We start from the raw sequence: 12,187 nt of genomic DNA on the forward strand, positions 1-12,187 counted from the left end.
GAGAGCGAGAGAGGGAACACAAGCAGGGGGAGTGGGGGAGGGAGAAGCAGGCTTCCCGTGGAGCAGGGAGGCCGATGCGGGGCTCGATCCCAGGACCCTGGGACCATGACCTGAGCCGAAGGCAGACGCTTGACCGACTGAGCCACCCAGGCGCCCCAAGGAGGAGGGAGAGTCTTAAGCAGACTCCCTGCTGAGTGTAGAGCTGGATGTGAGGCTCCATCTCAGGACCCTGAAATCACAACCTGAGCCAAAACCAAGAACTGGATGTTTAACCGACTCTGCCATCCAGGCGCCCTGAGGCTTTTTTTTTTTTTAAATGAGATTTCTTGGACAGAACTCTGGAGAAAGGAGGAGGCTGAGAATACAGGAGAGGGAAGCAAGGACCCATGGCAGGGCCTTGGGGCGGAGTGTGGCCAGAGATGGAGGATCGCTTGGCTGGGGGATGGGGGATGGTGGAGACTGGGACCCGACCTGCAGGGACTTCTAGGAGCATCTGATTGGGGAGGTGGCGTCGGAGATGCAGGCACCTGGGAAACCTCAAAGTGAGGCCCAGACTGGTGGGCACAGGGAAGCTTGGCATGCATGTGCCCTTCCTGGGGAGTGCTGGGCCCTTGGGGAGTTCCGTGTGTGCACTCACAGGTGATGCAGAGTTGGAGGGCACAAATCGTGTATGTCCTCATAGGTGGCGTGTTTGCAGGAATTGCTGTTTATTTCTGCGTGTGAATGCTCCAGGGGAGGAGTGTGTGTGCGCGCGTGTGTACTCTCGAAGGGAGCAGAGCATGTAACTGGGTACCTGCCGGCAGTATGTGTGCATGTGGGTGTGTCTTGCCAGCTGTGGCTTTGTAGTGTGCTCCCAGATGGTGTGGTGGGTGCACATGAGTGAGTGGTGGGTGCCCCGTGTGTCTGCATCTGTGGGATATGGTGTGGGTGGGCTTCGTTTAGTTCTAGGAGTTGCATGTGTGTGGTGGTGTGATGTGGGAGTGTGTTTGCATTTGTGGGAAATGCTGTGTGTTGGTTGGGGGGGGTGTGGGAAGACATTTCACATGCCATTGGGAAGTTAGAACAGAGCACTTGATGAAATTTCCCAGAGCCTGAGGGGCCAGGTGGCATCAGTGGCCCCCTCTGCAGAGTCCTGGGAGGGGGGCTTAGGCATGCCAGGGCCCTGGTAAGAATAGTGCCAGGGGGAGTCGGGGACAGATGTCAGATTGGAGTCAGTGGGAGGGGTGAAGTTAGGGGGCTGATGGCAGGGTTCTTTCAGCTGACCATCGTGTTTAGCTCCGCGTCATTCATGTACCGTGGTCAGAGGGTGTTCTCCGTGTTATCAGTCCTGCCGCCACTAATTACTGCTACTATTAGTTGACTTTGTGCCAGGTGCTGTTTGGGGCACTTGAGGTATGTTTTTTTGTTCAGTCTTCACCATAACCCCGCAAGATGGACGTTAACCCAGTTTACAGATGGAAGCACAGGCCCAGGAAGATGAAGCAAATTGCTCTTCACCCCTACTGTTAATAAGTGGTGTCAGGAATCGAACCCAGACCCGTGTGACCCCAGAGCCCGCCTAACTCAGTTCCCCTGACAAATGGCCCTTTGTCTCTCGAATAGGACAATGAGAGGGGATTAGCACTGAGGCACGTGGCTTTGGCTGCCTTTTCTACCTGACCTAGAAGAGGATCTGTCTGGAGGTTTTGAGGCATACTTGACTCAGGCATTGAGGGGTACAGAGCCTACGAGATTGACTCAGGTTTTAGAATTTGAGGAACAACAGTGTTTACTATATTTGGAACTTCAGGGTGAGTGGGAGGAGCGATCCCGGGCCTTGGAACCAGACAGATCGGGTGCCAGGCCCCTATGCCAGAGAGCATGGCCTGTGCTGTCAGGGTTCTGCCGGAAGGCGGCCGTGGCTGGAGACTGACTTGATGCGGTCCGGCTCACGAGTGGCCTCTGGTGGCCAAGGCTGGGGCATGCAGGCTGTGTCTGCGTGTTGGGTTTTATGGGGGTAGCTCCTTGTGCCTGGGAGGGTGGGGCTGGTGCAGAGCAGTCACTGCAGCAAGGTGTCGCCAAGCACGAGCCCTTAAATATGCCAGAGTTGAGCAGATGAGCCGCAAGGGGGAAGGGGGAGGGCACGGGCCAGAGTAAGACTGTTCTGGTCAGCCAGAGCGAGCTCCAGGCCTCACGTACTGGGCCAGGCCGGGTGGCTGTGGCCAGCATGAAGTGGTTATTCCACAACTGGGCCTTGCGAGTACCTTGCACACTGGAAGGCACCCGTGTCTGTGAGTGGTGAGCTGGTGCCTGGAGCACTGCTAGGCTTATAGTGGTGGACATCTCTGAAGCTAGTTTGTAGTGCCCCCCCGCTGCCGCCCGCCGCCCCCCATCCCTGAGGACCGACCCGGCCTCTCTCCTCTCCCCAGGGCTGCATCGTGATCCGATACACAGCCCCATGGCACATGGTCTTCTTCTCCGAGTCCCTGGGCATCCCTTCACTTCGTGTTCTGGCCCAGAAGCTACTTGAGCTACTCTTTCATTACGAGATTGAGAAGGAGCCCCTGCTCTTCCATGTCTTCAGCAATGCCGGTGTCATGCTGTACCGATACGTGCTGGAGCTCCTGCAGACCCATCGGCGCTTCTGCCGCCTGCGTGTGGTGGGCACCATCTTTGACAGCGGCCCTGGGGATAGCAACCTGCTGGGGGCTCTGCGGGCCCTGGCAGCCGTCCTGGGGCACCGGCCTGCGGTGCTACGCCTGCTGCTCCTGGTGGCCTTCGCCCTGGTGGTGGTCCTGTTCCATGTCCTGCTCGCTCCCCTCACGGCCCTGTTCCACACCCACTTCTATGACCGGCTACTCGATGCAGCCTCTCGCTGGCCTGAGCTCTACCTCTACTCAAGGGCCGACGAGGTGGTCCTGGCCAGGGACGTGGAACGCATGGTGGAGGCTCGCCTGGCACACCGGGTTGTGGTGCGCTCTGTGGACTTCGTGTCATCTGCGCACGTCAGCCACCTCCGTGACTACCCTACTTACTACACGAGCCTCTGCGTCAACTTCATGCGCAGCTGTGTCCACTGCTGAGCTCCTTGCCCCACCCACCCAACTCCTCTCTGCTCCAGAAATAAATGCCCCACACCTCCCCACATCCTCTGTCTGTGGGTGGCAGGGCCCTCTTCTGCTTCAACTCCTGACAGCCCTTTGGGACTCTGGTCCCGCAAGTAGAGAATTCCCATTGAATTTTAGCAGCCTCTGCCCCGGGAACTGTTTCTCCCAGGATCCTAGGCGGTGGGGGTGCCTGGACAGGTTGCCGTAGAAGTCTCGCTGTGGCTGTGTTTGGACAGGTGCAAGTCGGGCTGCGGATGGGTTCCTATAGCTTTTAGGCTGGGAGGGTTAACAGAGTGGGGAGGGTGGGGTTGATGAGGAGCCCCAGGGTTGATCTTTAACTTCTTGAAAGGTAGGTGAGCTTTGTGCGGAAGTGCCGGAGGACAGGGTCAGGCTGGTGCGGGGGCTGTGACTTCTGCTCCCACCCCCGCAGTGTGAAGCGCCATCTGCTTAGATCTCACTCGGGAGCTCACTTGGAGAGGCCGCTCTCACCTCACTGCCAGAGAGAGGGGAGCTGAGGGTGCAGCGGTGGTGGGCCTGCCTGGGTCCACCACACTTTGCCAGGAAAGCTGCAGGTGTCTAACAGGCAAATGGAGTGGGGAGGAGGAAGGGAGCAGCGCCGCACAGGAGCTGGGACAAGCGAAGTCAGTAGCCCTGAAGACCAGAGCCAGGGCGAGGACTCCTTCATCTCCTTGAGACCCCCTTGGATCCTGTCCAGGCAGGAGAGGTGACTTCAGCCTGAGTTCTCGATCATCTCTCATTCTCTCAGTCACTGCTGCACAATGCTGGCGCATAGCAGGTACTCAATAAATATGTTGATTGAATGAGCTTACTGTGATATTCAAGGGACTTGGGGTGGGGGGAGGCAGGGATGGGCTTTGAAAGTTTGACAGGCAGTGAAGGAGACGGCTAGCCAGGCTCTGGGTGGGAGCTGACCCTTGATATTTTCAGGACTGATGGACCCTCTGCCTCCAGAGCTGAGCTCGACCTGCATCTTGTTAGCCCTCTGGGACCGCAGGGACCATTGCGACTGATCCCTATGCTGTGCGGTTGCATTCCTAGCCATGGCCAACAGGTGGCAGTGCTGCCTGGGCCATGAGACCACGCTTAAGGATCCCACAGCTGGGTAGGCTTCACGCCCTCACTCAGGGTTAATAACGTTGCCTATTAGAGAGCCTACGGCCCCCAGGGTGAGAGTAACCAGCCATCAGGGACCTATTGAGTCCAAGGCAAGGAGAAGGGAGAGTTGAGACCCGAAAGCCAGCCCGATGGGAACTGGGCATTACCCACTTCTCTCCCGAAACCTTAGCCGTCGCTGGGGCCGCTCTGCTCTGGCAGGCCACATACGTTCCCTAGACTTTTGCGCCCCAGGATTCTTGTATTCAGGATATTTGGTGCCATCAAGCTGGGCCTGGGGCTGTGCAGGGCCTTCACTGGGCTCCAACCAGGGTGATTTGTCACCTGGGTGCAGGAGGCAGGAGCTGCTGACTGGAACTTCTGTAGTATGCACCGAGGGCACCCCATGTATTGGTGCGTCTATGGTGGGGGGATTTGGGAAGACGGAGGAGGGGCCTGGTGTGTGAGAATGTGTAAAGGAAAGGACTCACCTGCAGCTTTGAGCATCTGCCTGAGCACCTGGGATGCAGATTACTCACTGGCCGTGGGCAGCCTTGGGGATGTCGATTTGATAAAATTGCCATCTCCAGTGTTGGCTACCCAGCTTCAGTTCCCCTATGTGAGAGTCCACCTTGGACAACTGGGGGTTTCTACTGAGGCCATCTGGGGATCTAGGTAGTAGCTATTACTGGGGTGTTGGGTCACTAGAAAAAACGCCACGGGGGCTGAGATGATTGTTTTGGTCCCTGGCTCATTTCAGGAGACTAGAAAGGGACAGAGGCTTGGGGTTTGTGTCTTTCCGTAAGCTTATAGCTGCTCCTGCTCTAGATTGGGGGATAGAGCTATGTACCCCCAAGCTCTGACCTCTTCTGTGATTAATGAGCTGACGATTCTGCATCGATAAGGAATTAACCTGGAGCCCCTACCCATCAATAGTCAGGAGTCCATGTCCCTGGCCCCACCCCCACTCCTGACGGAGTGCTCCAGGGCCCCCTGAGCAGACCAACCCTGCACTGCTTTGCACACCCACATCCAAGTCCTCTCCCCAACACTGCTGTCAGGAATTAACCCCTTAACTGCCTTTGTCCACACCACCCCATCACCTAGCCCTCCCTGCACACATACACACAGGCAGCAGCTGTTTATATTGGTTTAATCCAAGTCAAATGTAGTTTACAAAGGGAAAGGACAAGTACCTTTGTATAGAATATACAGACACAGCATCACACCGTGGGGCCCATGTGGGAGGGGTGGGGGAGACGACTTTCCCTGGGAACAGCAGTTCTAATCCCAGGAATGGTTCTTGGCAGAAGGCTGGACAGCCAGGAGCACACTCAGCCAGCCCCAATCTCAGCCCTTGCTTTAGCTCGGTTCCCATTTCCTGTGTCTCGCCCCTCCCCCAACTCCTTATAAAGAGCCCCAGGAGCTAAGACTAAGGAGAGGATCGTGTCCCTTGGGGCACGTGGCCCATGTCTGGGGGAAGAAATATACATCACTGAACACCGAGCACATGGGAGAGGAAAAGGGATACCATGGGAGAGAGAGGCAGGCGCCCTGAGAGGTGGATGGGCCGAGCCCCCAGCCAGCCCTGAAGGGGGCACTGCTTCCAGGTGTTCTTAAAAAAAAGAAGAAAATCATACAACCAAAGGGGAGGGGATGGAGTGGAGGGTGAGGAATTGTCCCATTTATACACAACATTGTAAACATACACAGTCTATATTACATGTGCTTCAGTCTGGTGTTTGCATGTCTGTCTGTCCGTCTGTCAGTCTGGGGGCTGGATCTCAGGAGCCTTGCCCCACTACTCCCCCTCACCTCCACCTCCTTGGCCCACCCTGGGGACAGAACCTGGAACAGGTATGGTCCCCAGTCTTGGTGGCAGCCAGCAGGCAGGGCCTGGGCCTCAGCCTCCACTCTGGCTCCAGAGTCGCGTGTGTGTGTGTGTGTGTGTGTGCGCGCGCGCGCACGCGTGTGTGTGCACGCATGTATGTACATAGGGAACCTGTGTGCAAGTATGTACAAGGGGGACGGTCACGTCACAGAGGCAGGCAGGTGGGGCTGCTCGAGGCACGGCCTGCCAGGGGTGGCTAGCTCACAAGTAGATTCTCCGCAGGTCCCCGGGTGCGGTGATGGTGTTGCACTGAGGGCAGAGCTTCTTGGCACCCTGCAGGGAGAACAGGGAGGGCTCAGGCTATACACACCACACCGCATGTTTGCCCGGGACAGCGTGGGGGCCTGCAGCCGTGTCTCCCTGCACCCATTGTGTGCTGGCACCTCAGTCCGGTCAGCCCAGGCTGAGGAGGCACGGGCGGGCCTCTGCAAGCAGGCAGGCCCGCTCCTGTGCTGGGGGGACGCCAGGATCAAACCGCCCGGCCAGCCCCGCAGCGGGAGCCCCGGTAATGAGAACAAGGCTGGGTCCAGCTGTGGCTGCGGCGGCCCTAACGAGATTACATGCGGCCTTTGATCAGGACACAGAGCCCACGTCCGGGCCTTTTATTGCTGTCTCCGGGCGACATTTTAATGGCTGCTCCGGAGCGAAGAACAGGGGCAGGAGCAGAAGGAGCTTAGTAATGGCAGGGGGAGGGGCTGAGGCCCTAGTCCTGCTTACCCACACCCTGCCTCCTCCTGACCCGGGATCTCACCAATGTGTGTGACAGAGTGGGCCTTGGGGGTGGGCAGGGGGGAGGGGAGCAAGCAGTGAACCCACGAAGGGAGAGGATTCAATAAACCTCATGGGGGAGGAGAGAATTGGGGGACCTGGGGGGGTGAATATCCTGGCTTCCCGCGGCCCGTGTTCGATGCTCATCCTCTCCCCTGCCCCTTGCACCTCCCTCCCCTCGGCAGGCTCAAACGTGAGCATGGACATATGGGCAGCACCAGAAACCGCCACCCACTCCCCAACCGCCATGCCCCCTCACCAGGGTCCGCAGCCAGCACTCCTCGCAGTGCACATGCCAACACTGGATGGACGTTAGGGGCATCGAGTAGGAGTCCTAGGGAGGAGGTGGGCACAGAAGGGGTCACTCTGAGGCTGGCCCACCCTCTAAAGAGCTCAAATCACAGTGCAGAGGCCCTTCCCAACCCCCAGAGGGCACTGAAGCCTGACCAGAGGCATCCCAGGTTCCCTTTCTCTTACCATACAGATGAGGCATTTGTAACGGTCCCCACGGGATAGCTGCCGTTCAAGTTCCCTGACCCGAGCCTTCAGGGCCTCAAACGTGGTCACAGCTGAATCTTCGGTGATTCTGGAAAGAGGACAGTATGGTTGGGCAGGCAGCAGGCTAGCATGTCTAATGTGAACCTCCAGCCCACACCTCCCTTTAATTCTAGAAGAGTGTGTGTGTGTGTGTGTGTGTGTGTGTGTGTGTGGGTGTGTGTCTACCAGATGTCCCTGCCCCCACCTGCCCAAATCCTGTATCTGTAAACTCCTCCTTCTAGAATTGAACTCCTCACCCTCCTTGTTCCTCCACCTCCATCCTGGTGAATTTCCAAACCAGATACCTCAGAACCATTCTCAAACCATTCCTTCCCAGTCACCCTTGACACCTACAATCTGTCATCTAGTTCCTAGTATCTCCGTAGTCTCTCCACTGCTACCACTGGTCCAGGCCCTCATGGTTTCTCCTACAATTCCTCTGCTGACCTGAATGGCCCCTCTGCCTCCAGATCCTTCATTTCCATTCTCTCAGCACCTAGAATTTTGTAGATTTGACCATTTCTACTTCAACATTTCAATGTTTCCCTCAGACTAAAGCTCTACCAAACTCCTCAGACGCTGACCAGGCACTCCTTGGTCTATAGCCCCAGCCCACATCCCTCAGCACCCCGCCACACTTCATGCTCCGTCCACACCAAACTAGGAGGCTTCCCACACACAGCACCATTTTTCACTCCCTTGGCCTCTCGTGGCACTTTCTGCTTCCTCTGGACCACTCCACCTCCTAACTCACCAGAAGGCTCTTCCAACCCTCCTGCCAGCACCACCGCCGGTGGCTGCTCTTCTGTGCTCTCCAGCAACCTGCACCAGACTCCGCCACAGCAGGACAACTGCAAACGTCCTTTGTCTCCTGTGCAAGACGTAGTTTCCCAAGGACAAGCTGCTCACGCCACCAAATCTGACTACGGACATTAGCCCCACGGCGCGCACGTGAGTATGATAAATGTTTGTTGACCGAAAAACCAGTCTTGCCCCCAGAGTAAGAGATATGTGGACTGCACGAGTCCCACAGAATCCAGGTCCTGGGCCACAGGCCTGGCCTACCTCAAGGGCTCCTTGTTGTTTCTTCCTGGGCACATCAGATGCCCTGAGAGTCCTCACCTGCTGTCAAGCCCTGCCCATGAGGTCCCTCTAACTTCTGGAAGGCTCTGTGAGCTGCAGTACTGAACAGTGAAGAGCTAGGACTATCTCAGAGAGTGGGGTGACCCCTCCCATCCCTCCTAAAACAAGTTAACAGAATCCAGAGGAGCTCACAGAAGGGGAAGAATGCTGCCTAGAGGACTAGAAAAGGTGCTACTAGAGATGGGCCTTAGAGAATAATGATGATGATAATTACAAAAGAGCCAAAATTTATTAAGCACTTACTAAATGCCAGAGATTGTACTGAGGAATTGAAAATTATTTTATTTGCACCTCACAAAAACCCCACGAGGAAACGGTAATATTCCCATTTTATATATGAAAAAGCTACAGCAGCAGAGGAACATGAAGTGGCATGCCTACGGTTCACACAGCGTGGAGGAGGTGGCACAAACCCCACAAACCGGTGCCTGGATCCACTGATAACTCTGGGACTATATTACAACACTGACAATACCCAGGAGGAGCGGGGTCCCCAGGCCCAGAGACCGGGAGGAACAAAGGCCAAGAGGCCCATGTGGCTGTAAGGCTCACCCGTGAGTAAGTGCTAAAGTGGGAAAGGAGATCGTGTCAGGGAAGACTTCGGAGGCCACAATCAGAAAGTGAAGTTTATCTCACAGGCTATGGGAAGCTGCTGAGGCCGCTGGAGGAGGGCGGTTGAGAGGTTAAGAGCGGAGGTTAAAAGGTGTGGTCAATGAGAGAGAGAGAGAGAGAGAGAGAACGCAGACTGAGGGGAATCCTAAGTGTGGCACTATGTGGGCAGAGACGCTCTCCTAGGGTGGCCTGTTCTGCCGGCCTGGAGCAGACAACTGGCTCAGAAAGCCCATGGTACTCACAGGTGGTACTGGCGGTAAGTGGTACTGGGGAGCCTGGGGAGGATGGTGGGTGACGTTCCATGGGCAGCAACAAACTGCTCTCTGACCGTTCTCTTAGGGCACCGGCGGCAACAAAGAATAGGACTTCTTGGTGCCGCGTCCCTGTGTCGGGGATGCCCTCGATCTATTACTCCCTGGGTCTGTGACTCTGCCCTGCCTCTCTCCAGGGAAGCTGCGAAGGGTCCAACTTTGGCCCCTCTGACACTGGCGGATTCTGGGAGTGTCCATTCAACTTGCCAGATCTGGAAGCCTTCACCACCCCCTTGAGCCTTACAAACACCAGCACAACCCTTCCCCTGGCGTCCTGCCCAATGCCATGTGTGCCATCCTCATCTGGACCGTTGGTAAATTCCTGACAAGGGAACAAGGTAGCTGTGCTCCCTTTCTCTCTAAGGAAAGGCTGGGCATTTGCCTGGTCCTATGTAGTTATTTTAAAAACTGGGAACCTGAGGCTTGGAGCTGGGGGCACAGGCCGACTCCAGAGCACAGCACTCTCAAACTCCCTATCAGAGCAGGAGAGCTAGAAAGGCAGAAAGGATGGGGCCAGGAGAGAATGAAGCCGTCTCCCCCTTCATCTCCAAAGGCTCCACAGGCCACAACCAACTGCAGAGCCCACCTTCTCATGGATCTGCTCAGCATACGCCTGGCTTGTCATCTCTGCTCTGGTACAATACCCAATTCTCCAGTTCCTGACCCAGGCTGCTTATGAGTTATTCCTGAGACCATCCGGGGCATGGGGTGGAGATTTCTTGGGAGAAGCCCTGGGTTGTGAAAAAGAGCTAGGGCAGGAACCCACGTTGTGTATACCAGGAAGAGAGAAGTCTTGGGGACTAAAGGGTCCCGATCCTAGCAGAGCCAGACCCAGTGGAGATCTCTGCAGATGACCGAGCCCATCTATGACTCATCCCAGAGAACCTTGCCTACTGGTGCCTGCGCTCATACAGGTGGGACAGAAGTCCCAACCTCCCCCAGCCTTGGGTGGGTAGTACCTTCATGGATGGCCACTGGCTCTGGCCCCCACCTCCCCCTCGGGCGCCATCCCTGATTAATGATCTTGTCTTTCTGATTTATGAGCAGCCCCTCCAGACGAGGGTGGGCGCCCCTTACGGCCCCGCCCGCCCCGCTCAGCTGGAGTAGGAGAGAATTATTAAATAAACATCCATACGTCATTCCTCCCCCCCCCATGCCGGTTGCGCCGAACCCGTGCGGCCCGCTCCAGCACTGACACGGAGCAGCAGCGGTGATTCATGGGCAGCCGGGCCCCGAGCCGCGGCCCATACATCATGCCAGCAGCACTCGCGGCCCCGGCCGAGATAAACTGATCAACCACAACGGGCTGGAATGAATTTATGACAACACAAAATGGAGGGAAACAAATGGGAGGTGACCCTGGGCCACCGACCCGGCCCTGCACCGGCCTGCAATCCACTCTCCTGGCGGGAGGCAAGATGGAACACTGGCCCTGGAATGAAGTGGCTGCCTTTTAACCCCAGGCAACCTAGCCTCCAGCAGAGGGGGGGTGGGGTGCAGGGAGGTAAGCAGTGGCCAACAGCAGCAACTCCAGACAGCTAGAGCTGGACAGTGCCACCTCTGGGGGCCAGAACTGGCCTTGCTTGGGCTTCCAGAAAGGCAGTAACACGCCCAGCTGATTTCAAGTCCTTGCGGCTCCTGGGGATCCAGGCCAGGGGCTGCCCAGCCCCATGTGAAGTGCTAATGGATCCCCTTCCCCGCTGCCAGAGAACCTAGGCCAAAAATTCCTACCAGAAGTGAGGAGACCCAATGCTCCTGCCTAAAACCCACCGCGAGCGCCACCCGGGACAAGAAAAATGAAACCAATTTAGCTCCCGATTAAGAAACAGAAACTGGAGATGAATCAAGTGCGCCGGCTGGGCTGGGCGGCCATATATCACATTCCCGGGTGGAGCTGCCACAGCGGGCAGGGAGGCAGGCAGAGTGCTCCTCCCGCCGCCAGGACTCCCAGGGCAGTGGCCCAGCGATCAATTCACAGAGTCACGCTTAGCACCAGCTGGGCCCCACTGCCGGTCGTGTGCCCAGGGCTGCAGGACTAAACTGCTCTGGAAGGCCAGGAGTCCTGGCAGCAGGCCTTCCTGCTCGCAGAGAGCTCCCTCTCTCCCCTCCCACTGAACTGTCGTCCCAGGGGCCCCTCTCCTGGTCAGACACTCACTTCTCGATGTCACTATTCTTGCAGGTCTTCTGCATGGCCTCCTGCTTGCTGCTCTCACCGTTGCTGGTAGATGGCATCTCTGCTGGGACAGAGGGGCAACTCATACTCTGGCCAGACTGGGCAGCACAGGTGAGGGATTGGGCTTGAGTCAGTCACCACCACCCAAAGAACGTCCCCTCTCCCTGACTCCCAAGGTGGGTCAGGACTTACCGTCACTGGCCCATTTAGAAAACTCAGGCGTGATGCGTGTGCTGGGAGGGCCGCCACTAGGGAAAGGAAAAGAACAAAGTGAGCCCTAAAGGCAGGTAAGGGAGCCCTGAGGGTGGGTACTGGGTTGACCCCTGCCTCAGGGCTTCCCATCTCTCTATCCCACCCACCCAAGCCTGTGCCCACACTTGCTTTAGGACTGCGCCCCGTAGTGCCTCTCTCTCCTTGGCTTCACCAGGCTCCTCGCCTGTGCAGGGGATAACGTCAGCCTCCGTGTATCTGGCATGGTGGTCAAGGACAACAGATCCTAGTTTGCAGCAGGCCATGAAGGTTGAATCCTGCTTAAAGCTTTGACACTGACCCC

At 56.9% G+C, this 12,187-nt stretch overlaps 2 protein-coding genes across 7 annotated transcripts in view; one reads left to right on the forward strand and one right to left on the reverse strand.

Annotated features, from left to right (window-relative positions):
* TMEM53 (transmembrane protein 53) overlaps positions 1-3,907 on the forward strand; it is a 21,781-nt gene extending 17,874 nt beyond the window's left edge. For all 4 annotated transcript variants that reach the window (XM_025856507.2, XM_073902721.1, XM_073902719.1 and 1 more), the window contains one exon: positions 2,409-3,907. In XM_025856507.2, the coding sequence (XP_025712292.1) occupies positions 2,409-3,062 (654 nt within the window). In that variant the 3' untranslated portion in view covers positions 3,063-3,907. The remainder of the gene's footprint in view (positions 1-2,408) is intronic.
* A 1,428-nt stretch (positions 3,908-5,335) lies between these two features.
* Positions 5,336-12,187, reverse strand: part of RNF220 (ring finger protein 220) — a 220,643-nt gene continuing 213,791 nt past the window's right edge. For all 3 annotated transcript variants that reach the window (XM_073902709.1, XM_025855931.2, XM_073902710.1), the window contains 6 exons: positions 12,016-12,102; positions 11,827-11,882; positions 11,617-11,695; positions 7,336-7,444; positions 7,118-7,192; positions 5,336-6,363 (listed from right to left, as the gene is read on the reverse strand). In XM_073902709.1, coding sequence (XP_073758810.1) covers positions 6,292-6,363; positions 7,118-7,192; positions 7,336-7,444; positions 11,617-11,695; positions 11,827-11,882; positions 12,016-12,102 — 478 coding nt within the window. In that variant the 3' untranslated portion in view covers positions 5,336-6,291. The remainder of the gene's footprint in view (positions 6,364-7,117; positions 7,193-7,335; positions 7,445-11,616; positions 11,696-11,826; positions 11,883-12,015; positions 12,103-12,187) is intronic.

This window comes from Callorhinus ursinus, unplaced genomic scaffold (genome assembly GCF_003265705.2).
Source record: "Callorhinus ursinus isolate GAN/ISIS: 27379988/994484 unplaced genomic scaffold, GSC_fseal_2.0 scaffold18, whole genome shotgun sequence".
Taxonomy (NCBI): Eukaryota; Metazoa; Chordata; class Mammalia; order Carnivora; family Otariidae; genus Callorhinus; species Callorhinus ursinus.